The sequence below is a fragment of the Anolis carolinensis genome, chromosome 2 (assembly GCF_035594765.1).
Source record: "Anolis carolinensis isolate JA03-04 chromosome 2, rAnoCar3.1.pri, whole genome shotgun sequence".
Taxonomy (NCBI): domain Eukaryota; kingdom Metazoa; phylum Chordata; class Lepidosauria; order Squamata; family Dactyloidae; genus Anolis; species Anolis carolinensis.
In genome coordinates, this window is record NC_085842.1 from 80131713 (window position 1) to 80159382 (window position 27670).

General features: G+C 38.3%; 1 protein-coding gene across 3 annotated transcripts in view; it reads left to right on the forward strand.

Moving 5' to 3' along the window:
• dnah1 (dynein axonemal heavy chain 1) overlaps nucleotides 1-27670 on the forward strand; it is a 205563-nt gene that overhangs the window by 25939 nt on the left and 151954 nt on the right. For all 3 annotated transcript variants that reach the window (XM_062970059.1, XM_062970057.1, XM_062970058.1), the window contains exons 2-14: nucleotides 5636-5899; nucleotides 7139-7211; nucleotides 9743-9917; nucleotides 11620-11776; nucleotides 13244-13376; nucleotides 15941-16102; nucleotides 17320-17572; nucleotides 19111-19268; nucleotides 20450-20661; nucleotides 22644-22942; nucleotides 23607-23757; nucleotides 25681-25874; nucleotides 26437-26662. In XM_062970059.1, the coding sequence (XP_062826129.1) occupies nucleotides 5690-5899; nucleotides 7139-7211; nucleotides 9743-9917; nucleotides 11620-11776; nucleotides 13244-13376; nucleotides 15941-16102; nucleotides 17320-17572; nucleotides 19111-19268; nucleotides 20450-20661; nucleotides 22644-22942; nucleotides 23607-23757; nucleotides 25681-25874; nucleotides 26437-26662 (2403 nt within the window). In that variant the 5' untranslated portion in view covers nucleotides 5636-5689. The remainder of the gene's footprint in view (nucleotides 1-5635; nucleotides 5900-7138; nucleotides 7212-9742; nucleotides 9918-11619; nucleotides 11777-13243; nucleotides 13377-15940; nucleotides 16103-17319; nucleotides 17573-19110; nucleotides 19269-20449; nucleotides 20662-22643; nucleotides 22943-23606; nucleotides 23758-25680; nucleotides 25875-26436; nucleotides 26663-27670) is intronic.

A 27670-nucleotide genomic window follows, 5' to 3' on the forward strand; every position in this document is an offset into this window, starting at 1 on the left:
GAGCCAAGCCCACACTCAGTTTAAAATCTTAGCCAAATCTTAGCCAAATCCTACCTGAAGCCAGGGAGCAAAAATGTCCTCCTGCTGCCTCTGCTTCTGTGAGAACCAACTGCCCTTCTGGGATCAGGCTCTGGCAGAAACTCACACTGGCAAATAAAGCTTTCCCAGAAACTCAATTAACAGGGGACAATGCCTGCTGTCAATCAACTTAAGTACCTGGCTCTCTTTCAACACAACAGTCACACAACAGTTAGACTTTGACCACAGGAGCCAAGCCCACACTCAGTTTAAAATCTTAGCCAAATCTTAGCCAAATCCTACCTGAAGCCAGGGAGCAAAGATGTCCTCCTGCTGCCTCTGCTTCTGCGAGAACCAACTGCCCTTCTGGGATCAGGCTCTGGCAGAAACTCACACTGGCAAATAAAGCTTTCCCAGAAACTCAATTAACAGGGGACAATGCCTGCTGTCAATCAACTTAAGTACCTGGCTCTCTTTCAACACAACAGTCACACAACAGTTAGACTTTGACCACAGGAGCCAAGCCCACACTCAGTTTAAAATCTTAGCCAAATCTTAGCCAAAACCTACCTGAAGCCAGGGAGCAAAAATGTCCTCCTGCTGCCTCTGCTTCTGCGAGAAATCCTGGAATCTCTTCTCAGAACTGTATCATAGTTTTATAATAAGAACAATGTAAGAGCCGATATAGCTTGGAGTAAATGGCACTGTTTTCATAAGGTCCAGTGTGGAATCCTTGCTCTAGATCAGGGGTCCTCAAACTTTTTAAGCCGAGGGCCGGTCCACAATCCTTCAGATTGTTGAGGGGCCGGATTATCATTTGGAAAAAAAAAATACAAACAAATTCCAATGCACACTGCACATGTCTTATTTGTAGTGCAAAAACAACAACAACAAAAAGAAGAACAATGAAATAACAATACAATATTTAAAAATAAAAACAATTTTAACCAACATACATTGATCAGGATTTCAATGGGAAGTGTGGTCCTGCTTCTGGCCAATGAGATAGTCAAGTTAATTAGGATTGTTGTTGTTGTTGTTGTGTGCATTCAAGTCATTTCAGACTTTGGGTGACCCTAAGTCTAAAATTTATTTATTTATTATTTATTTATTTACTGCATTTATTTACTACATTTGTATCACACCCTTCTGACCCCAAAGGGGACTCAGAGTGGCTTACAAATTATATGTACATACAATATATTATATTATTAGCATAGCACAATATTAGCATTATATATTACTATATTGAACTATACTACTGTACTGTAATATTATTAGTAATATTATATGTAATATAGAACATATAATTAATATTATATGGTATTATTATTAGTGTTATATTGTATTACATTATAATATTATTATCAATATTACAATTAATATTGTAATTATTTACTCTCCGGGATGGGGCTCGGGGGCACGGTTCTGCTGTGGCTCCAGTCCTTCCTGGAGGGTCGTTCCCAGATGGTGAAGCTGGGGGACACCTGCTCGGACCCCTGGCCATTGACCTGTGGGGTTCTGCAGGGGTCTATTTTATCCCCCATGCTATTTAACATCTACATGAAACCGCTGGGAGAGGTCATCCGGAGTTTTGGAGGGCGTTGCCATCTCTACGCAGATGACACGCAAATCCACTATTCCTTTCCACCTGACTCCAAGGAAGCCGCTCGGGTGCTGAACCAGTGCCTGGCCGCTGTGGCAGACTGGATGAGGAGGAACAAGCTGAGGATCAATCCTGACAAGACAGAGGCCCTCCTGGTCAATCGTGCGTCGGATCGGGGTATTGGGTGGCAACCTGTGCTGGACGGGGTTGCACTCCCCCTGAAATCACAGGTCCGCAGTTTGGGGGTCCTCCTGGACTCAGCGCTGACGCTTGAAGCACAGGTGTCGGCGGTGGCCGGGAGGGCTTTCGCACAACTCAAACTTGTGCGCCAACTGCGACCATACCTCGTGAAGTCTGATTTGACCACGGTGGTCCATGCCTTAGTTACCTCTAGACTGGACTACTGTAATGCACTCTACGTGGGGCTTCCCTTGAAGACGGCCCGGAAATTACAATTGGTCCAACGCTCGGCAGCCAGATTAATAACGGGGGCAAATTACAGGGAGAGATCCACTCCCTTGTTTAAGGAGCTCCACTGGCTGCCGTTCATCTTCCGGTCCCAATTCAAGGTGCAGACCATCATCTATAAAGCCCTGAACGGTTTGGGACCCACCTACCTCCGTGACCGTATCTCCTTCCATAAACCTGCCCGTTCTTTGCGATCATCCGGGGAGGCCCTGTTATCACCATTGCCTATATCCCAGGCTCGCCTTGTAAGTACAAGGGAGAGGGCCTTCTCTGCTGTGGCCCCCCGACTGTGGAACTCACTACCTACTGAAATAAGGCAAGCTCCCACTCTGTTAGCTTTTAGGAGAGAATTGAAAACATGGCTCTTCCGTTGTGCTTTCGGTGAGTAATTTCTGTCATATATCTCCATATTACTCCCCTCCGAACATCTATCCTCTAGATTACCCCTTCCAAATGTCCCTGCCCATAGTGGAGTACTCCTCTGTCCCTCTCACTCCGGGTTTTATCTCTGTGTTCAAGCGGCCTGCCCTTGCTTTATTGTTTTTTTGATTTCTTGATGTTCTGTTTATTATTATTTATTGTATTTTAAATGGTGTTATGATATGTTGTTTCTATATTTTATTATGTTGTATTGCTCTGGGCATGGCCCCATGTTAGCCGCCCCGAGTCCCCATTGGGGAGATGGTGGCGGGGTATAAATAAAGTTTTATTATTATTATTATTATTATTATTATTATTATTATTATTATATTATAAAACTGAGGGCGGGGGCCAGGTAAATGACCTCGGAGGGCCGCATCCGGCCCCCGGGCCTTAGTTTGGGACCCCTGCTCTAGATGAAAGGATTTCAATTAGACTGTAAGGCTGAGAAAAATTTCTCTTCAGGATATCTCTGTGTGGCATCTTGGAGATCTGCTGCAAGTCAGATAAAATAATAATGGATGGCATGGCCCAGTAACTAACTTGTATATTTACAGTTTCAATGGATTTTGCCTTCTGTTCTGCTCCCTCCCCCCCCCACACACACACTTTTGTTATGATGTAAGTATATGCACTGTGTAGCATACTTCCCGTTTCCTCAGTTGGTGCCTCCCCAAGGGAGCACAATGTATATTCAAGTTTGTATGGCCAAATCATATTTACAGTCTCATTCTACCCATGTTTCAACAGTCATTTTCCAATTCTGGATTCAGTCTTTATAGATTAATATGTTTTTTAAAATTTTCAGTTTACATGTTGGGCCACTAGTGGCGCAATGGGCTAAACCCTTTTGCCGGCAGGACTGCTGACTGACAGGTCGGCGGTTCAAATCTGGTGAGAGCGGGTGAGCTCCCTCTGTCAGCTCCAGCTCCCCATGTGGGGACATGAGAGAAACATCCCACAAGGATGGTCCCTGGGCAACATCTTTGCAGATGGCCAATTCTCTCACACCAGGAGTCACTCTTGACATGAAAATCTTTTTACATATTCATAAAAAACAGCTAAACAAATCTATATACATGTATATATGCATGAACCAATTCAATACTTCCTAACATCTATGCAATATTCGTATTTGGTTATGCTCTCCCCTCCCTCCACCCCTCCCAGTTTAGTGTCTTCCTGTCCCTTGGGTTGGACACATTCATATATACTTCTGTTCTTCCTTTCTATTACATTGTATTTCTATTCTTCTTTCTGGCCTGATATTCATCAGGAGAATCACTGTCTGTTTCCCCGACAACAGATCTACCCAAAACATTCCCATAGTCTCAAAAAACACTTTTGCTTTCCGCCACAGAAACACCAGGCTCAAACAGAAACTCCCTCATCCTCAGAGGCTTCACAGGCCTCCCATACCAGTTGAAGATTTCTCGCTGTTTAGCAATTGTTGCTTTTACAATGATCACTGTGTTTTGCTTTCTCTCCTCGGAGAGCTGTGAGGACGAGACTTCACTCCTTCACAGCCAAACTGGAAGTTGGAATCAGTCTTAATAAGCATGCCCTTTTAGCAAAATAGCCGTAACATGACTACCTAATTATGATTTGTTCCTAAACATTGGGGACCAGTCACAACTGAGAGCCAAAGTATATACTTTATAGGAAGTGTCTGATTTAATCCTTGACATTCCAGGTAGGAATGAGAAGGAAACCATGTCAACAGTATGGACTATTAATAAGGATAAGGAATCAAATATGAATAGAAATATTCAAATATTGAAGGAAAAAGGAATAGAGAGAGTAGAACAACTATATGACAGAAAGGGAACGGTGAGAGAAAATGAAATTAAACAATGGCTTGGACAAGAAAATTGGTTACAGATAAGAGCAATCTGTGCATATTAATAAAAGAAATATTAATATGGTTAAGAGAGAAGATAACGCCTTTGAAAAGATAATAAGAGAAAAGGAGGAAGGAAAGAAGGCACAGGCCAGCAAAATATATACAATGCTGATAGAGGCTGATGGATGTATAATACGGGATCTGAAAAGTATGTGGGAAACGGAGCTGCAAATCATGGAACAAGAAATGAGAAATGTGGTAGAGACAATAGGGATGAAAAGGAATACCAGAGTACGAGAAATGAGGAGGAAAATATTGCACAAATGGTATCGTACACCCTGCCAATTAGCATACTACTATAAAAAGGGAAGTAGTCAGTGCTGGCATGGATGTCATCAGAAAGGGTGGTTTATGCACATGATATGGGAATGTGAATATGTACAATATTTTTGGCAGGCTATACAAAACGAGTCAAATCAAATACTAGGAAATGAGTGGGTCATAACAAAGGAAATAGTATTAGGGAAAAGAGAGGAAATGGGAAATAAAAGGGAAATAAAAGAAGCAATAATTGAATGTGCACAAGCAGTAACAGTATTAGGGTGGAAAGATAAATCAAAATGGTCAGTAAATAAATGGTACCAATATATGGTGGAGCAAATGGAATTTGACATTATGAATGTGAAACTAAATGTTGTAAAAACTAATGAAAATAGAACAAGAGAAATTGAAGAAAGATGGACAAGGGTAAAGAACTATATCATGAATCAATCTGGAGATCAAGCCATAAGAAATAAGATACAAATGTTATTTAGTATATAGGATAGAAATGGATAAAGATAAAGATATAAAGATTGTCTCACAAAGAAACGAATATGTAAAAAGAAGACAATCCTCATGTTGGTGGTGGGAATTGTAAATGTTTTGTATGTCTACGGTATGTATTTTTTGTGTTTTAAAAAATAAAAAATCTGTATTTAAAAAAAGAGAGAAGGAAACCATTAGACCCTGAACAACTGATGCCTGTCAGTATACGTAACAACTATATTGAGCAATGATTTGATTTATAATAAGAAAACTTTCTAAATTCATATCAGAGCTCTTGTGAGGAGTTTACAATTCTAGTCTAGAGCTATGGTTTTCAGGAGATTCCAGCACTCAGAATCTTTTACTCCAGAAATTAAGTAATAAGCATGTATGCAAGCATCTTATATATTCTTTTGTATTTCTGAAGCTTCTTAGCAATAAAAATACTAATGGAGATTTGTTTCCACTACAAGATGTAAAGGTGTGACCTGTGATGCTTTCCCCCCATCTATGAGAACAAAAGCAACATGGATAAAGCTAAGAGGGAATTGACAAACTCTTTGGGGAGGAGTCCCTATCCCCCATATTCCAGCAGTCAGATGTCCGACTCCTCCCCAGGAACCAGCTCATCCCCAACAGACAGTTCCAACAAAACAAGCAGCAAGAAGTACCCTGTTATAAAAGAACGAGGATTTTACTCTGATGTCCTTGCACCAGGAGCTGCAGAACATTTGGGAGTAAGTGTGCGGAATCCATGCAATGAAAGAGAACTGCTTGATTCTCTATTATTGGTCTACAAATAGGCATTATTAAAAAGAAATTGATTTTATGTATGTGTATATATTTATTATTTATTTATTTATTACATCATTTCTACCCCGCCCTTCTCACCCATCAGGGGACTCAGGGCAGCTTACAATAGAACCATATACATCAGAAAAAACAGTTTACATCAAATTTAAAAATCTTTCAAGTTTAAAAATTAAAATTAAAATATACATTAAAAACAGCATAATTGTACATTTAAATAAGCATTTAAGGCGCTTTTCATGTCCAGGTGGGGGTCTATCAATGAGTCATATATTCATATCACGAATTCTGCTGCTACTCATGCTCAAATGCCTGATCCCACAGCCACATTTTTACTCTCTTTCGGAAGGACAGGAGGGAGGGAGCCTGTCTAATTTCGTTTGGGAGGGGGTTCCATAGGCGGGGGGGGGGGAGGCACCACTGAAAAGGCCCTGTCCTTTTCAGTGTGTGTGTGTATGTGTGTGTGTGTGTATATATATATATATAAATTCATAAGCTGCTTTCAATATAGAACAGTCTTTTTACATACTGACCTCCCTCCCCAAGTCTCCCTCACAAGGCTTTTAAATCATAGGACAGCAAACAAGTGATATTATGTTGTTGGTTTTTCACCTCTCTAATACATTTTAGAACTGTGGATAGTGAATACTGATTATGTTAATGAATGTAGCAATTCTCGGGAATTTGGATATGGCATGACTTTGATCTTACTGGCACAGCAGTATTGTAGGGGTGTCCCATGACCTATAGCATAGGCTCCAGTAAGCTACCTTGTACACAGTTTGAGGGTTTGAGGGTTTTTCAAATCAGTTTAGTTTGCCTATTAGAATGGAAGGAAAGACCCGAGACATCTAGAATTGACATAAATTACTTGTAATGACAAGGATATGGGAAAACACCTTCTTTCATGATTACTCCAGATTCATTCTTATCTTGCTACTAATACATTTTCTCTTCAGCTGCAGAAACTAGAAATTTTGTCATTATGCTAATAATGCTGAGATTCTCAGAAAGTTGTATAAGGAACTTGATGTATCTTTTTCTTTGCAGTCATACAAATGCCTAGATCTCCAAATAATATTTGAATTGTTGAATTTTTTTCCCTTATACTTCTGTTTTCATAGATGTTTTCCTATTTTTATGATACACCCTTGGTTTAATTTTAGGAAACGTGTGATGGCCCTGGTGTATATAAAGATTTACTGAAACAATCAGAACTTGAGGAACACACTCCAAAAGGTAACAACCTAGAAGAGGGCAAAGATGAAGAAAGAAAGTTAACTCTTGGAATCAGAAAATTGAAAAATGTGATTGACCATTGACCATATCAAAAGCAGCAGAGCAGTCAAGTAGAATGAAGGCCAAATGAACACCTGTGGATTTACAGACAGGTGGATTGCCACAGCACTGTTTCAGAACAGTGGAGAAGAGCCATGCTGAAGAGACAGAGAAAGAGAGGAGATAAATTTGATAAGTCCTGATAATTTGTTTTGTTCAAAGATCTTGATTTAAAAGAAAGAAGGCAGAAGTTGTTATTTTCTTCTCGAGGTGGTATGGGAGATAGTGTAAATGCAATATTTAAAAGTAGTTTGGTATTTTGGTATTCAATATGCCCTTTTTAAAATCTATGAGCTTTAAAAAAAGGCAAAGGATTTGAAGTGGCAGTGAAAAACGTAAGACTGATTCTTAACAGGATCCTTATTGGACTCTAATAAGGCAGACCTTTGGTGAATCCTGCATTATCTAGTTGAGTCCGCTTTGGCTAAAATAATAACAACAAACACTAGCCAGAGAAAAAGGTTTAAAATTAAATGCAAACCAATACTGTTTCTTCTAGTAGGAGAAGCCAAATGTGAGAACAATCAAACAGTGTGAGCAATAAGCTTAATACGTGGAAAGAAAGCCACTGTTTGCCATTGCTCCATTGTTAATTCCATAGGTATTAGAATCAAGCCTCTATAGATGATGGCATTTCTGTGAAATCAAGATTTATAAAAACATATATACACATTCAGCATAAAATGAATTTGAAATCATTAACATTTCAGCAGATTTCTGCTCTTCATCACATGTCTAGAGTAACCTACAATACCACAAGATTTTCTGTAGAAAGCAAATCTCCCTCTTCCTCCATAATGCCTGCTACACTCCTGACTTACTTTAGTTTGCCTCTGTTATTGTCATCCCAGATTCAATCAGTGCACTTCTTAAGCGAGAACAGCAAGTCCCTTCCAGAACAGTCCTGGGGGAGAAAAAAAATGAGTCATCGACAGAAATTGAACATCCCAGTTAAAACACTGCTACATTATCAGCTATCAGCTATTTTTTCAAAGGTCTTGGAAAGATTTTCCACTGAGATATATTAACGGATAATCGCCTTGCTTACTGAATCAAGAATTAACAATGTTAGAAAAGAGCCTAAATTTCTACATAACCAGTTGCAAGTGATCCTTGAAAGGTGTTTTAGACTAACTCCAAATTCATCACAATACAATATTTAATTTATTTCTATTTATCTAGATTCCTCCCCTTTCCTCTTTTCCTTTGATTTCAGAAACCTGGGTGACATGAAGTCAACTTTAATAAGGTTGATTTTGTGACCCAGCACATATAGTTAAATCCTTAATACACAACAGTTAAAAACAATGCTAAACCCTGGCTACCTATCATCTAGGACAAGAACTAATTCTGAAATTGGACGCTTTCTGGCCAAGATTAATCACACAAGGACTCCTAAATCTTAATTTGTATACGCGTGTTCAGGTTTTGGTGGAATAGAGAAAAGCTGACAGATGGGAATAGGAACAATTAGGGTTATCTGAAAACAAAACATGCAAACTTGGAATTTGAGATGGTGCTGAATTTCCAAATGAGGGTAAGGGATGGAAAACTTCACACAGAAGCCCTCTGCTTCAGCTGCTTATTAAAATAATAAGAGTTGAAAAAGACTACATGGGCCATCTAGTCCAACCCCCTGCCATCCAATAAAAGTACAAAGTAGCCCTGACAGATGATAGATTAACCAAGTTTCAGTCTCTTTAGGGTTTAAGCCTGGTTCATAATAGGCTTGTCCTGCTATGAATGATTCATGATTACTTAAAAATACAGTCTTCTTTATCTGTCAGAGTTTTAAGAAACACATGAATTATCATAGTCTAGTCAACCTCTAGAGTTAGCATGAATTTATGACTTCCACCTACTGCTTTCAGCATGCCCTTTTTATTAGCTTGCTTGCTTATTACACACATATTGCCTTTCCTCCAAAAAGTCATGGATATGTGCTTGGTTCTTTCCCCTCTATGTTGTCCTCACAACAATCTGCCTAATTTTGTTTGGTAGATTAGGCTAAAAAAGAGTGAGTAGTTAAAAATCACCATGCATACATTACAGCTAAGTGGTAATTTAAACTTAGTTCTCTCCAGTGTTTGCCTAGTTCTGTAATAGTTGTACCACACTGCCTTTCTTGGGGCCCGTCCACACAGCCATATAACCTAGAATATCAAATCAGATAATCCACAATTTCATCTTTGAACTGGATTATCTGAGTCCACACTGCCATATAATCCAGTTCAATGTGGATTTTATACAGCTGTGTGGAAGGGGCTTTAGTGCTAAAAGAAAAACTTAAAAACCCCAGAATGTCATATGGAAAAACACATGTTTCAGTATGTATATATCATATATGTATGCATGCATACTGACAGGAAGTGATTTATAACTAAGTAACTTTTAAATGATTGTTTTTTTTCCTTCATTTTGTTTCTTGTCAGTCACCACATTTGATACTCCTGAGAATATTGGGATTATTTTGAATAGCCAACAAATTGGACCAACTACAGAAATTATCAAAGAAACAGACTTTCTCTTGCAGTCGTATAAGCCAAAAGTACAAGTTCCCTTTGAGGTGCTTCCAGGACAGTGCCCTCGGAAGATTGAGATTGAGCGGTAACTAACAATGGGAAAGAAGAATTACCGGATTGTTTCATTGTGGAAAAATCAGTCCTACACCTTGCTTTTGACCGTGTAGCTACTTCTGTATAATTAACAATCCAGTTCTATTTTTTACTTCTGCATAAATAACAATCCAATTTCAATCAAAGGCTTATTGATATAAATAATTTCACTTAATGGAGCTGTGACACAGGATGAGGCATTCACAAAACGATGGCATGACTGTGATGCCGATAGTGTGGTCCTTGGATCTATAAGATCCTCAACAACTCCCTGGTCATTCTCTTGAATCCTGTGATGTATTCCGTTTTAAAACACTGGGCTTTTTGGGGATGACAGTGAAGAATACCTAGAAAAAAGCCACCGGTTTCCCCCAGAAGTGACAGAGAGTTACAGAATGTAATTTCTGTTTCCCTAAATAGTGGCCTAGCCTTTGCCATGACAATGAAACTATGAAACAAAATTTGTTGTTTCCTGTTCAATTGTGTGGTACTTACTTTGAAAGTAGTTGTTGTATTCAAGAAATCTAATTTTTGTGGCTGTCACAAACTATGTTGAATTTGTTGAGACACCTCATTGAGTCTCAATTAATTCAACATAGTTAGTGACAAATTCACAAATTCAACGTAGTTTAAAACTATAACAAAATGTGCTGCAGGATGTCCCGCAAACATAAAGTTTATGCAATTTAATAAATTTTTCCATGTTTTTATGATATAACCAATTAGGAAATGACATTTATAACCCAGTAACAAAAATAGTGTAACGGAGAAGTCTATTTGTGGCTACTCGTTGTTAATGATTGTTTATTAGCTCTTATATTGGACAATATATTTCTGTGGATGAATTTCTGGGGTTCTATCCCATTCAGTTGTGGGCCTCTCGTAGTCATCAAATTATCTAATGCAAATAATTCTTGGGCTTGATAAGACATGTCTAATTAGATCAGTGGTTCTCAACCTGTGGGTCCCCAGGTGTTTTGGTCTACAAGTCCCAGAAATCTTAGCCAATTTACCAGCTGTTAAGATTTCTGGGAGTTGAAGGCCAAAACATCTGGGGACTCACTGCTTGAGAACCAGTCAATTAGATGCACCTCCTCTTATGTTGATTTTAACATTGTCAGTTACATTCAATATACGTTTTCCTTGTTTGTGTCTTCAAGTTGTCTCTGATTTATAATGACTCTATCCTAAGGTTTTCTTGGCAAGATTTATTTAGAATAGGTCTGCAACCCAGAGAGAGTGGCAAAGCCAAGGTCACCCAGTGGATTTCTATGACTGAATGTGGAATCTAACCCTGTTTTCTCAAACCACTACGCCTATTGGCTCTGTGTTCAGGATTAGAAAACTGTAACAAATATTTATGAATAAGAGACTATTAAGCACCAAAATACCAGAAACAGATTGTCATATTATTTGCAAGGGGATCTGGATATGCCCCTTAATTAATGTCTCCCTTTAATTAGTCTAATTCAGCTCCTGCTACTGACATGTGCTATTCTGTTTAGCATATTTGTTACACACTGAAACATAACAGTATTTTTGTAGCTTATTCAGGGAAGATACCACTCTGTTTAAATAAATACTTAAATTTATTCAGCTTATTTCATTTTAGCTCATTTTGTTTCTAAACAGTATACATAAATTTATTAGTGATACCAATAAATCTGAAACATTTAATCTAATCGTTTCAACAGGAGAAGACGGTTATATCTCAGCCTGGATATCAATCAGCTTTTAAAAGATGAAGGAATCAATTCTAATGAACTGATGCCAAGACACCAAGATGCTGCTAGTATGCCAACTATTGAGGAGAACAAAGATCCTCTTTTTCCTCTTTATCTCCCATTATGGGTAAGACAGAGGATTGAGTAATCTCTCTTTCTACTTCTTTAGGGTTCTCAAACTTTTAACAGTTAAACATTTGTTAAGACAGCATTGACTATCCATCACATTTTCTTATGAATAACTGCTTACATTGTGCCTAACACAGCAGAACCTTACTAAAAATACTCAAGACACTGCATTTGGGATTTGAGTGGGAAGGGAAGGTGTTGCTTAAGAGAAGTTAGATATGTTTTGAGAAGAGACTGATGTTCAGGAAGATGTTTTGGGGCCAACAAAATGTACAGCAGTGAACAGAACATATCCTACAAAATGCTGGGGAACTCCAAAGACCTAAGAGAGACCGGGACATTTGTAGATACCAAGATGCTTCTTTATAAATCTATTGTCCTCCCAACCTTGTTATACACCTGTGAAACATGGACATCTACAAAGATCATTCTAAACTTCTGGAATAATTCCATCAGCATTGCCTCCCAAAAATCCTGCAAATCTCTTGAAAAGACAAATGTCAGCTTTCTGGAAGAAGCAAAGACCACTATCATTTAAGTGATTCTATGCAATCAATCTCGCAGGACTGTTCACATTGTCTGATTGCCCAATTACCGTCTTCCCAAGCGGTTACTTTACTCTCAACTCAAGAATAGAAAATGGCATGTTGGTGGACAGGAAAAGAGATTTAAAGATGGGCTTAAAGACAAACTTAAGAACTGTGGCATAGACACCAAGAACTGGGAAGCCCTGGTCCTCGAGCATTCTAACCGGAGGTCAGCTGTGACCAACTGTGCTGTGGAATTTGAAGAGACACAAATGGAGGGCAAAAGGGAGAAATATATCAAAAGGAAGGTGCATCAAGCCAACCCTTGTTGGGACTATCTTCTATCTGAAAATCAATGTCCTCACTGCAAAAGAACATGCAGATCAAGAATACATCTCCACAGCCACCAACGGATCGACTACCAAGACCCTATTTTATTATTTTATTTCCAACATTTATATCCCGCCCTTCTCACTCGAAGGAACTCAGGGCGGCGTACAAAATTGGCAACAATTCAATGCCTACACATAATTAAAACAGCAATGAAAATCCAATTAAAACAATATAAAAATATATTGTTTTAATTGTTTAATTGGATTTTCATTGCTGTTTTAATTATGTGTAGGCATCGAATTGTTGCCAATTTTGTACGCCGCCCTGAGTCCCTTCAGGTGAGAAGGACCCTACACTTGGAAGGCCATCATACTCAGCATGAGTGATACCCTATGATATGATGATGACAGAGAGACCCTTCTTCCATTGCCTTTTTGTTCTCTCAATACCATTCTAAAAGCTTAGTGGACTTTCTGGAGTAATTTTGCTTGAACACAAGGAGCGGAAATCAGAAAGAGAAAATAGAAACGAGCATGCTAAACTGCTTGGTTATGGAAAGATGTCTCTGTGCATCTTTTGAAGTCTTGATTTCTTATTTTGTTTAGATTTTTGATGATGAAGAGTTTGATTGCCGGACCCCAGAAGAGTGGTTGTTGTTGGGTGTGGAGCCCGGATCTGAAGATCGGAAACCAATTCCAGGGAAAGCTCTCCTACCTACAGATGATGTACTGGGGCATGGTACAGTATAGATGACATGAATAATGATTACTACCACTTATGACAAGAGAGATTTAAATAAGACAGTATTTTCCCCTCTGTTACAAATGTGTTTCATAATTGGAACTTATTTATTCATTGTCATAAGTCTACACCCAATTGTTAGTGTCAACTAGAGTGGACACATTAACCCAGTGGCAACTTTTAAAATCAATACTTGTGTAAGTTCCATTGATTCAATTGATTCATACAGGTTGGAACTAACAATTGGATTTAGGAAGGAATATATATCCCACGTTTTTCAACATTTCTAGTGCAAAAATGCTATAAAGCAATAAAAGTATGCTAAATAACATGTTAGAAAAGAAAAATGAAAGATAGTAAAATGCTAAAAAGCAATAAAATAAACCAATAAAATATAAGAAAATACAAAATAATAAAACATCCGAACTAACAAGCAACCCACATGACTTCATCCCCTTTTCAAACAGACAGTAACATTAAAAGTACTGTAAGGTAAAAATGATTATCTTTCCAGTTCTGAAAAGCCAAGGGATATCAGAGCTGTTTTGCCTTATGCCTAAAGTGTAGAAGGGAGAGTGCCAGACAAGTCTTCCTAGAGAAGGTCTTTTTCAGAAGAGTTGCTAATGAAGAGTCTGTCTCTATTTTTCACGCTTCACTTCAGATGTTGACGTTTATTGGATGGGGAATTGAAGCACTAGAACAGGGGTTCTCAAACAGTGTTCTGCTGAGCCCTTGGGGCCCCACAAGTGGTAGTGAGGGGCTCCACAGCACCATACTGCTTCCCGCCTTCTCCTTTATCCTTCACCTCCTGAGAAATGCAGGGAAATAAAAATTTGGAGCTGCCGAAACAGCAGCAACAGCGTCCTCCCAGGGCACAGACCCCCCCCTCCCCCGACACCTTCACTGCCCAGATTCCTTTTCTCGCTGTTCAGACCCGCCTCTCCCCCCATACACATTCTCTTTACTTACAAAACTCTATTTCCTTCCCACCGCTCAAGGGGTGCTTTGATTGTGCTTTTCCTGTATGGCAGAAAGAAGTTGAACTTGATGTCCCTTGGGGTTCCTGCTATTATTATTACTTCTACTACTACTACTACTACTACTACTACTACTCCTCTACTACAATGCCTGAGTGGCCATCTGTTGGGGGTACTTTGATTGTGCTTTTCCTGCATGCCAGAAGGGGTTGCTCCTATTACTATTACTACTAGTACATAAGGGGGTTGACTGGATGGCCCGTGGGGTTGCTATTGTTGTTGTTGTTGTTGTTGTTGTTGTTGTTATTCCAAACGCTGGGTGGCCATCTGTTGGGGATGCTTTGACTGAATTTCCTACATGGAAGGAGATTAGACTAGAAGGCCCTTGCGGTTTCTATTATTATTATTATTATTATTATTATTATTATTATTATTATTATTATTATTATTTTTACTGGGGTATTCCACTGAAATACTGTTACGTTTATGTTGGTTAATTTTTTTTTCATTTTAAATATTGCATTGGTCTTTCTTTCTTTCTTTTGCACTACAAATGAAATATGTGCAGTGTGCATAGGAATCTGTTCATTTTTTTTCCAATTAGATCAAACAAACACTCTCCATCCATTGGTCACTGCCCCAGCATGTCTGTCAAATTATAAAACGCAATGTGGCCCCTGTGCCCAAAAGTTTGCTCATGCCTGAAATATGTACATTTTACACACACACGCACACACATATTTTTGGGGCTCCACAAGAAACTTTTGCTTCAAAAAGGGCTCCGCAGCTGAAAAGGTTTGAGAATCCCTCTACTAGAAGATTGCACAATAGATATTTGGTCATTATAAATCATTGTTTTGTTTTTGCTGCTAACTGAGTTTTTTTCCACTTGAAATTCACAGATATTCATGATGTGATACTAAAGGATCTGTACTAGCATAAACTTTGTACAGAACTTACATGTAATCTTAGATTTATGGGACTAAACCAGCATCATCCTTCCATGACTCCAGGCTCGGGCTGTGGCGCAGGCTGGAGAGCAAGCCAGCTGTAACCAGCTGCAATGAATCACTCTGACCAGGAGGTCATGAGTTCGAGGCCCGCTCGAAGCCTATGTTTGTCTTGTCTTTGTTCTATGTTAAAAGGCATTGAATGTTTGCCTATATGTGTAATGTGATCCGCCCTGAGTCCCCTTCGAGGTGAGAAGGGCGGAATATAAATGCTGCTGTAAATAAATGACTAAGGCTTTTATGATGTTTATATTTTCCACTATCATATTATGAGCCAACTATTCAAAATACGTTGTGTGTCTGCAATTTGTCAACACTGCTAACAAAAAATGGTGATGCTCAGAAATTCTAAAAATTAAATCCTCAAATTATGCACTTCAATTAAAAGCACTTAACATCTTAGAGTGACTTCTTCCTAAGATACTTTTATGAGTTGTAATTTCACTAAAAATTAGAGACCCAAATGAGGGATTGTTAGGGTAATACAACGATTAAGAGAGTGTAATGTGTTTTTGCATATCTTAATTAAGACTATTGGGAAAATGTGTAACTTTATTTGTTGTGCATATATCAGAAGACCCAAAAAGCCACAAACTGATCTACAAGTGGATAAATGTTGGCGTCTTGGATTATGATGCGGAGACAAAACTCTACTTGGTGCATAAAACAAACCATATGGGCCTAGTCCGGGACAGAAATGGGAGACGTATACTCAATGGAGGAATGACAGAAGAAGGTGGGTTTTGATTAATTTATTTTTGGATTATGGCAGAATGGCAAATCAAAAGCAATTGGGCTAGGTTGGTCCTGGTGAAGGTGGCACAAAATAAGGGGGGGGGGAGAGAGAAATAAAATATGTATAAGTATATAAAAGATGTGTGGGACAGGTATATGTAGTATAAGTTGTTATTGGGAAAAGTTAAAAACTGATAAGAAGTATGCTTGATTTCCTTCTTTATATATATTGTAAAATATGGCATACTCCCCTGTCTAAAATGTTGTAAAAAGGGGAAAGGAAGTATACTTATACATTTTGATTAATAAATCTATAAATTTAAAAAAATACAATTCAAGAGCAATTCATACACTCAGAGCTTTTCACAAAAGGACTGTACTGTACTGAATTTCTTGGCCTGATGAGAAGCAGCTGGTTTATCATTTTCATTCTGATTCCAGTCATTTTTAGGGCCACAAATCCAAGGTCACTTGCCACCCTCCACTTTCTTGTACGTCATTTGATTATCTTCCTAACTGATCATATAATTTTTTCTCAGAAGTAGGTCCTACAGCAGTGGTTCTCAACCTGTGAGTCCCCAGGTGTTTTGCCCTTCAACTCCCAGAAATTTTAACAGCTGGTAAACTGGCTGGGATTTCTGGGAGTTGTAGGCCAAAACATCTGGGGACTCACAGGTTGAGAACCACTGTTCTTCAGGGTTCAAAATGGCTATTGTTAAAAGACACAGACAGAAGAGACACTGGAATATTCATGATCTGAGCATGCACTTTAATCAAAGTTAATTAAAATGAAGAATGGAATGATCTAATTAACATGTCCCACCCATACGGAAGGTGGTTATTTGCTCTACAAGTATCACATGACAGGTTTGCCACCGCAGGTCAAATAGCAATTGGTGGTGGAAAGGATAAGTGTTAAGATTGAGGATATAGTGCAAGAGGAGAGTATCAAACCTTAATACCTTTATCTTTAAAAGGGAGTATGAAAGCTTCAGTTGCAGATTTCCTGTTGCCTTTTGTGTTTAGACACATTGATATTTCTCTTCTGTAATTCTTTCAACCTTACTTTTGATTCTCTCACTCATCTTCCCTTTACAACCACAAAAGACTAGGCCACATGCTTGTATTGTGATAGACCTACTGGCCATTTTGCCTCTTTTTCTTTTCTATATTGTCATTATCCTTAATGCATTTAATTCCTTTTTTATCTCTGTCCAGGGAGAGCCCCTCTGATGCCTTGTCAATACTGGGTTCCCCGAGTACGTTTGCTTTTTCTTGCTGAAGATCCCCGTGTTTTTGCTCAGCGGGTGATTTCTGCCAATAACATGAGGAAGAAAACACAGGCACTGTTGTTATATAATTTATATGTGGACTGTATGCCTGTAGATGGATTACAAGCCATTGAAGAGAAGAGTTTGCAACACATGAAGCAAATGGCACTGGAGACTTCACATCTGAGGAAAGGGAGTAAGTAAGTATTCTAGGAATCCTTCATAGGTAGTCAAATTGGTTTATTAAAACACTAACTTTCACTAATTTTGTTTTTGGTAGAATCATGTTATATCAAGAGCTGAATGACATCGTGTGGATCTAGTTATAAAATGAATTCTCTTCTTCTTTCTCATAGTTCCTCTCCTTTTTCTGTATATCCTAGTAAGCATAAACATCACACAAGAGATACAGGTTGAGCATCCCTTATCTGGAATTCCAAAATATTCTGAAATTGGGAATTCTCCACATGGGTAGATGAGATAGTGACACTTTTATTTTCAGATGGTTCGATAAAGACAAACTTTGTTCCATTATTTTAAAAATAATAATTTTAAAAGTGTATATGAAACATAGGTGATTTTTGTGTTTAGATTGATTTTTCTGAGAACTGTTTTCTTTTTGCATTTCTCTTACAACCTTTGATCTTATATTTTATTCCATTGTCTTTATTCTCCATGTAGTAATAATATTGACATAATCTAGCTGCAGTTGTAGGAAACTGGTTTTATAGACCAGGACTTCTTAAACTTTCCACTCGTGACTCCTTTCAGTCTGAGATACAGGACCCCAGGTATATAGGTATATAAAATAGGCATAAAAAAGAAACATTTACTGATTATAAATCAGCATTTGCAAGGCTTGCTAAACAGACTGATTTTTCTTGTTAAGAAGTACAGCTAAGTATCTTCTGCGGAGACCATTGTAAATGGTCTCCGCAGAATTTGTGTAAACAGATTTGTGTAAATGTCTAAATCAGCCACTAGGTGACAATCAGAAAACTTTTATTGTTGCCAAGTTTTTCGGGAACCCAATATTGAGCTATTTGGGGTCAGAATTCAAAGTTTAAGAGACAGTGGTATCTGCTATGTCCTCCCTGGGGACAGGTATTCCAGATACTTCAGTAGAATCCAGATGGTTCCTTCAAAGCAGAAGAGACTAACCATCTAGATATGGATCAGCTTTATTTGTTGACATGGAAAACTGTTTCTGTATGCAATAGGCCCATCATGCTCATGGGGGGTTAGTTTTTAATACAAAAAAGCAGATGATCTTACACTATATTATTAAACAACAGTTTAATAATATGGGATATGGCAATATGCTATTAGTTGAATTCCTTGATCCAGAGGCTGCTGATCTGTTGGGCACACTGTATTGATTTTTATTTATTTCAGATGTGATAGTTTCTCATCCTGCAAAGTTGCAAAATGTCAAGTGGGAAGTAAGAAATAGTAGTCAAAATCTTGCTCTAATTGTCTTTACTCATTTAGCAGTAATACAATCATGTGCCACACAACTGTGCCCCACTGTTCCTTGATCCTTCAGCGTTACTGGCTGTCCCACTTCAGGTCTGCTATCCAGCTTGTTTAATATGCCATAGACACTTTTAATGAAGAAGCAAAGCACAAGTAAACACAGGAGACATGAATATGGGTCTATAGATATATGAGTGACACAGATGTATCATTTTGAGAGGTCATTGTTCATTCAGTTAATTAGTTTTTTAATTATGCTTAGCGTTTTAGATGGGCTGCACCGCCTGGGGAAAGAAGTGTCTCTAGACTATGAACGCGCCATGAACAAGATTAATTTTGACAGAATTGTCAGTTCCAAGCCTCAGACATTCTCTTATGTCACTTTGCCCGAGAAAGAGGAGGACAAGGTACCAGAAAAGGGTAGGTGGCATAGCCGAAAAAGACAATATTTTCCAGGTTGTAAGAACTCTAGAAAAAATGACTTTTTCGTTACTTTTAACTTCAGATATTTGATGAATGATACAGAAAAAGATCATCAATAGTATAAGAAGAGACTGTCCATGTCACACATATGTATAGTTTGCAGACAGTTAACAAGATTTGTGGATCATGTTGAATCTTGTTCTTGGATATGCAGGGACAGCCATTTCCTAAATCTCCTGTCAGCTGTACTGTTTTCTTGTTCATGCATTGCCTTTTAATGTATGGGCCACAGGCCACTCAGTAGATACAAAGAAGCTGCTGCCATGAAAACTGCAAGGAACAGAGCAAGACTGGCAAAGGGTTGAGGCAGCGCTGCATGTGATGGATGTCACCCTTACCTAACTCTTGTTTTAAAGGAAGCAACAATGTAGCATGAAGAAGGCTTTGTGTATTCTTAAATTTCATGGAAATGTATAGTGAGATATTAGATGTGGTCAGCACTCTAAAAAAAACCATTGTTTGAATAAGCAATTTTTTCTCTGTCACAATTTTAAGGCTAGATCTGAAAGTTTACAGGAAATGCTTGCTGAAATTTCAAAGGAAAGAGAGGGGAAATAAGGATATCCTGTTGTCAGGAAAAAGCTAGATAGCAGTTGATACATGTTCAATTTTCATACATAATCAAGTATCAGATATATGCAAACTTGTTTAATTTTCGCAGTTTAAATTGGTCTCCAAATCCATCTTTTCTTGGCAAGGATTATTCTGATTGCATCTGGAAATGATACCAGGCATGACTTCAAGAAATGTCAGCTAGGTATTAACCTCGGGTACTGTCTCCCAATGGACTTAGTTGGGAATCTTTTTTGAGGGATAGATAAGAATAGACTACCACTTCATTTAAAAAGCAGGGTGGTTTGGGTTCTGGAAAGAACATGAAAGTGGTGAGGGAAGGTGGAAACTATATTTTCTGCTTTAAAGAAAACTTGTTGAAGAGAAGAAAGGTTATAGATAGTGACCAACACTAAGTTATTTAATGTGTTCTGATATTCTTGCAAGTGAAAACTGTCTGTTTTGCTAAGCTGTTTTACTCCTTACAAGTATAATGCATTGTTTCAATTTTGGCAAGTGTTGTGAGACTCCTCTTACTGCTTAAGCTGCATTGCTTTTTCCATCAGGTCTTATTGAGATTCCAGAATACCCATTTAGTGAGCAGAGAGAAGATTTTATATTTGTTTCTCTCTTGACACGAGCTGAAGTCATCATGGCTTTGTGCCAGGTGCGGGATGAGTGCAATAAAACTGCAGCTATGTCACTTTTCCATTCAACTCTGACAAAGTATGGCCGGCTAGAGGAGTTTGAACAGATCCAGACACAGACCTATTCCCAGGTATAACAGTGGGAAATGGTTGTATGAAAAGGTGGTTATGGCCGGTGTATGGGAGAAGGAATGATGTTCTCAGATTAGGACAGAGAAGAACCAGGTTCACAGTTCTTCAGCCATGTGATAAACTTGGGCCAGTTGTTATGTTTCAACATAAGCTACCTTACAAGGTTATTGTAAGCATAGAAGTGGAGACAAGGCAGGGAGTAATACTTGGTACACTGTTTTGAGCTCTATGTCCAATGATGGGATTAAAAATGTAATTATATATACAAATCATGCATTTAGTTCTCCTGAGAAGAATTCCAGGATTTAAATGGATCCAAAAAGTTCTTAAAGGAGATGTCTTCCTACATGGGTGGTGACTCAGAACCAGTTTGTTGGCTGGTGTTTGGAATGGAATGAACAACCAGTAGGGAGGGGGAATGGGATGGAATATGCTGGAAGAGGACTAGTTGCTTAAACACTGGAGGGCATTCCCTACTGGAGCATTGTGTGACAGCCTAGAGTCAAAATAAATAAATAACCATGGACCAAAGAGCCACCAGTTTTAAATCAGAATTCATGGGCCTCTTCTACACTGCCATATAAAATCCAGATTACCTGCTTTGAACTGTATTATATAGCAGGGAAAACCAGGGCTAAATCTACACTGCCCTATATCCCAGGATCTGATTCTAGATTATCTACTTTGAACTGCATTATATGAGTCTACACTGCCAGATAATCTGGGGTAAACAGATAATCTGGGATCAGATCCTGGGATATAGGGCAATGTGGATCCAGCCTAAAATAATCAAGTTCAAAGCAAATAGTGTGGATTATCTGATTTGATAATCTGGATTATATGGCTGTGTAGAAGGGGCTATAGTTGTCATTTTGTCCAACTTCACCACAACATATTGAGAACCAAATTCCTTCAAGTAAAAATGTGAAGTTCCTTTAGAGTAAGCAGGTATCTTAAAGGGTTAAAAGCTTTTCAGACAGTATTTTCAGTTTTGATTCTTTAGCTCTAGAGATTTTACTTTCCAAAAACAGGTCCACTGGATTGTTTGAAGACTCTAGCTTTCCAAACTCCCAAAATGTCTTCAATATGTAATCGATTTCCATTCAAAAGTAACTTGGAGGTTAAGAAGGAAACAAGTTTAAAAGAAAACAGTGGGAATTGTTTTCCTCAGAAGATAACCTTGAATCTGTTTTGTGTGAAAGATGGGCAAGGTTCAGTTTTTTTGCTGTTTCTCTATGAAATACAGCAGCACTTACTTTTTCCCCCCTAAAAATGTGAACAGATATTAGAGGGAAGAGTTATAATGCCATGATTTCAAAGTATCCAGATTTCCTCCTTGATTGTTAAAAGTAAATGTTGCATTCTCATTCAAAAAAATAGATGGGAAAACTAAAATTAAATCTATTGGGAAGGATTTGTCTAGAAGAATATTGCAGCCGATAAAGTTGGTGCAAACATCAGAATATTTCTGAAGCTGAATTTGCTGCATATAATTGTGTTGGCAAAAAAAGTCACACGTAGTAATTCTCTAATAGCTGTGTTTTTTTCCTAAGCAAATCAGCTTTGCAGTATTATTTGTAATGGAGAAGAAAGAAAGGCGACTTAGCCCTAATCATCTTCCTCTTTTCTGGTTTTATTTCCTGTCACTAACTTTAAAACAGAAAAAGAAGGAGAGGAAACTTAACCCTAATCACACCCCCCCCCCCTTCTTTGGTTGCTATTTCCACGCACTAATTCCATACAACAGAAAATTATCACTGTTATGGCTCTATGTGATAATGTCTATTCTTTGATCTTTATAAAATAAATTGTAGTGGGATACAATGCATTTTAAAAAGAAAGGGAAATCTGAATACATGAAGCTTTTCAAATCCCTACCTGATTCTCTCTCTGCTGCCTTCCTTTTGGGATTCAGGTGCAGCTATCCAGTTTTGAGTCAGCACTGTTGTTTGACAGCCTTTGTTGTTTTTTTCACTCTTAGATTTCAATGTTCCTAAAGGATACTTGGATCAATACTTTAAAGATAGCAGTGAGAAGTAGTCTAAGAGACATAGGCAAAGGCTGGTACAACTTATATGAAACCAAATGGGAGGTATACCAGATGTCCAAGCTTCATCAGTTGATGGAGCTTATCAAGTTTATGATGCAAGACACAGTACGTTACCTTATCCAGGATTCATTAGTAAATTTCACTCAGCTCTTTGTGGATGCCTGTCACAGTGTTCTGAACTGTCCTGAAGATATGGACTGGGGCAATGACCTTGTTAACAGCCCATACAGGTAAGGAGAGATGAGAGGAAATGTTTTTGGCTTGAGGAAAATGAAAAACGCATTGATCAGCATTTTTTGTTTTTATGTCTAGAGGTTTTAGTTTGGTTTTGTTTCTATGTTCTGCCTGTCGGAATAGAACACATTGCAGTTTATGTTCTCTCCCTTAATATGCTTCAATTTTCTCACTGCAGCAGAGCTGTTTGACAAAGCCTGGGTATACTGTATATTTCCACATTTCTCATTTTAAGTTATTACTGGCTTCTGAAAGTTTCAGAATAGACATTAAAGTCAGCAGATCACCACCCACTGGGTTTATTGGAAGATCCTGCATATCCCATTCTAGAAAAAACAGAACTGAAACATGGGATTATCACACAATGGATGCTAGAGTTCCAATGGATGTTGGGAGGGTTAGGTTCACTTGGCTTGGCCCTACAATACCCCTTACACATAGCTTAAATTAATACTTTTTTGGCATATGTTTGGTAGATGCTAATGTGAAGTTACTGATTCAACACAGTTTACATTCATCAGGAGTGTTAGGAATGTCCATATCCTATGGATGCCTGTGGGGACCATTTGTTTGTTTAAAATAAATCAACAAGGAAGTTACTTCCAGAAGCAATTCATTTTAAATGATCTCAGCAAACTCCATGTGTTCTCCCTTTTTCAGACCACGAAAAAATCCACTGTTCCTAGTTGATCTGGTTCTGGACACTTCTGGTGTCCATTTCAGCACACCTCTGGAGAACTTTGAGACAACAGTTGTCTCTCTATTTAATAAAGGGATTTTGGCTACCCATAGAATACCACAGCTGGAGAAAGTAAGTTATTTGAGAAATTTGAGATGCCTTGTTCTAATAATATGATTTTAACCCTTAAGAAGTATGTTTTGACCATTGTAGTTTGGCTGAAGGTCAATGTTTCTAGTAGAGATGCTGTAGATCTCACTTTACTGTTCCTAATCATTACTCTTATCACGACATCACGACATCTATCACGACATCAGCACTGTAAAATTTTTATAATAGTTAGTGTAGATTGCTATAGCAAAACAAATGTTTAGGGCAGAGGACTGGAGATTTATAGGCCACTTTTCCTTTCTCCAGAACAATGCTGTGCCTTCACAATCTAGTGAACTTTCAAAAAATTTAAATGGTATAGGAACACAGCTTAGATCTACCAAAAAGTCTTCAATTCTTTTGTTGATGGGGATATGTTAGTGCCATTTTGAAGTTACTGCATATTGAGCTCTAAGTAAGGAAGATTTGCTTTGATTTCTTGTTCTTGGTACATTTTGAGTTCAAGAAATATCTGGTGAAGCTCAATTTACATTCCAGACATCATGGAGTAATGCCTGTGTAGGCATGTAAAATCTCAAAAGATTTTAACAGGGCAGGAGATCGTGAAGAAGAGAATTTACATAATGTTTGTGACTTAGATATTTTCAGTAGATCCAGTTAAAGTACTTAGGAAAAATACCTAATACAAATTGCAAGTGCTGGCAATAATGTCATTTTCTAGATTTGAGATCTAGAAATTTGTTTCTGATATCATTGGAGTAAATGGCCCCATATAAGATGGGTGCTTATCAAGCAGTGCTTCTTCTTCTTTGTTACATCAATAACAGATAATGCTACTCACATCATTATTAAAGTGACCTTCAAAATAGATTTGTCTGCAGTTTTTGAAATGTATTGGTATTGATTTTGGCTAAGGTAGGAAGTATTTTTTTCCATCAAGAGCTGTCTTTTGCAGCATGCTTCCTTGACATTGAATATAGATTGTTTAAGGAGGTTGCATTGGGGTATCAACATCACCTCTTTAAAGTAGAAGAGTGTTCATTGGATTTGGTTGATTTATCGAAATATCAGAAAATCATGCTAAATGTTACCACATAAACAAACTACCTACTTTCTCGACAGCTAGGATGGGATTTTTGCAGCTAGAAGTAGTTCACAGAGATTCACTAGGGCACAAGTGTGATTACTCTTAGTGCAAATTACATATGGTGTAACCAGATTTTCAAATAAGGTTCTTATATAAATGTTTTTCTAGATTGTGATTTTTCCAGACGTCTGTTATTCGGATATTGTCATACTCGCTTGAGATGTTGAGGGTCTTCCAACGAATGTGGGCCGGGCTGTGGTGCAGCTGGCTAGTAACCAGCTGCTATAAATCACTACTGACCGAGAGGTCATGAGTTCGAAGCCCGGGTCGGGTTAAGCCTCCGACCATAAAAAAACAAATAGCCCCGGCTTGCTGTTGACCTAGCAGCCCCGAAAGACAGTTGCATCTGTCAAGTAGGGAAAATTTAGGTACGCTTTATGCGGGAGGCTAATTTAACTAATCTACAACACCATAAAAACTGCTCACGAGGAAAAGAAGAGGAAGAACAGCCACCAATGGACAGTGAAACAACAGCTCCCCCTGTGGCCGGAAATCGTGAAGCTGGAAAGATGTTAAAAATGCCTCTGTGTCTGTGTAAAACTGAATGTTGTTTGTCTGTTGGCATTGAATGTTTGTCATATATGTGTTCATTGTAATCCACCCTGAATCCCCTTCGGGGTGAGAAGGGCGGAATATAAATACTGTAAATAATAAATAAATAAATTGGAAAAGGCTGCTGCACACTCTCACACACAGTAATCATTGGGTTTTAATTTTATACAGCTGCTTTATTGGAGAAAATGGAAGCATATGGCAATCTGGTTTATGATAAACGATTATTATTTTGTCTCTTTCAGTATGTGCTAGAAAACATATTCATCTGTGGCACACCATTGTTGGAGTCTGTGGGCATAAATGAGCCACTAGTGGTAGAGCTACGAAATACTATCTGTACATGTATCCGCAAATCACTGCTCCCACTCCAGGCTTATGCCAAGAATTATGAAAAATACTTAGAACTGAATAATCGTGATATCCGCAGCCTTCTACAGTAAGTCTCATTCACATGAGATTGCAAGAACTAGTATAGGAAACTTTAAAAACTGGAAATGATGGTGTAACATCCCACCCTTCCCTATCGGGGTCCTCCAATCACATCTCAGGACATGCTGTCAATAGGGAGGTACTATCATTCTTTGGGACATTTAGAGGACTCCTGGGAGGTCCAGAGGATTCAATTTCATGTGTAATGATGCAAAATCACCTTAAATGCCACCCTACCAAATACAGCCTTTTATTGGCAAGTGAAGAGCAGCAGATGGCGGATTTGTCTATGGACATTTTCCTGTAACAAGGTGCACATGACAAAGGCAGGGTGTTGTGAAGGCATCAAACAGGTAGATTTTAAGGGAGAAAATTGGACAGAAGGTGCATAAATCAACTTTGGGCAGAACTTACTCTCAATGTCTCAGTCCAGGATCTTGGTCATTCTTTCTCAAGTATATATACCAATGTGAATACAGAAATATATCATTTGATCAACCCACAAATATAGTGTGATCAACTCTTATTTTGATTACTATTCCCTTAATAATATTTGTGTATATTTCTAGGCAATATGAGGTCCAGTGCCCCCCTGCTCAAGATGTGAGAGAGATAGTAAACACGTATTTAACAGAAAAGGAGTTGTTGGACAACAGTCTGCCTAGCAACATGGTCATTGGTCCCTTTCATCTCAATGTTGATGTTGTAAAGCAAAATCTCTCGAAGAAATGCAAAGCTTTGGCCACCTCTATGCTGGATATATTGGCTAAGAATTTACACAGCCAGGTGGAAGATGTGAGTTTCATAGCTCATACTTTTCACTAGAGCAGTAACCAGAGGAATAATTATGTAGCCATATTGAAAATGTACAATGGGAAGAAATAGAATTTGGCTGCAAACATAAATATATTTTCAAATTGTTCTAATATGCATTTCATATGTATCAGTGGAAAAATGTGTGCTAAAAAATTGACCCCAAAATTGACCATTCAGTTGGATTCCCCTACTGCTGCTGTGACTGAAGAATCTGCTGAAATCTCATCTTTCATCTGCCTTCTCTAGCTGGTCTGTTTGCTTCCTTGGAGGGGTTGAGGAGGAGGAGAGACTGTGACAATCAACGGTGTGTGCACAAAGTTGTGCTGGAGCAGGCAAGCAAAAGATGAGATCACACTAGCTTCTTGAGCCAAATATTTCTCAATGCTATTGGCATTTTTTTGCTCATCATTTGGCTAAACACGCCACCCTATCCCCCCCCCCCCCCATCATATCTCAAGACACTCCTCATTTATTGACTTTTGCCTACCTCCTGATGAGCCACATGGTTGTACCTTTGGTCTATTGGTGGGTCATGCCAAAATCCATGATTTTGGCCCCAAAATATGCCTTCGGTTTATGCATGAGGTTAACTTATATACACATATATATGGCATATATATGGTAAATAAAAACACCAGGCTGACTCTGGTGTGAGAAATAACAGCCAATTAAATCAAATTGTTCCATGCAAAACAGTTAGTGGAGGAGAAGTATCAGACTAAAAATATTGATAATCATCCTAATTCTATTCCTAAACATATTCATGAGCAAAATTATTTTGCAGTATTTTCCTGCAAAACACATCTAGTATGGCATACTATTATTATTTTAGTCAATCCTAAACCCTTTCTAATAGTGGCAGTAAGTTTGTTCACTTGAAATAAAGTCCTACACCACAGGTTCAAGATGTAAATCCCTAGCTACGGATTTCAAGGAATGCTCAGGTTCTTTGATATCATATTTTGCCTGACTTCCCATAATAATGCA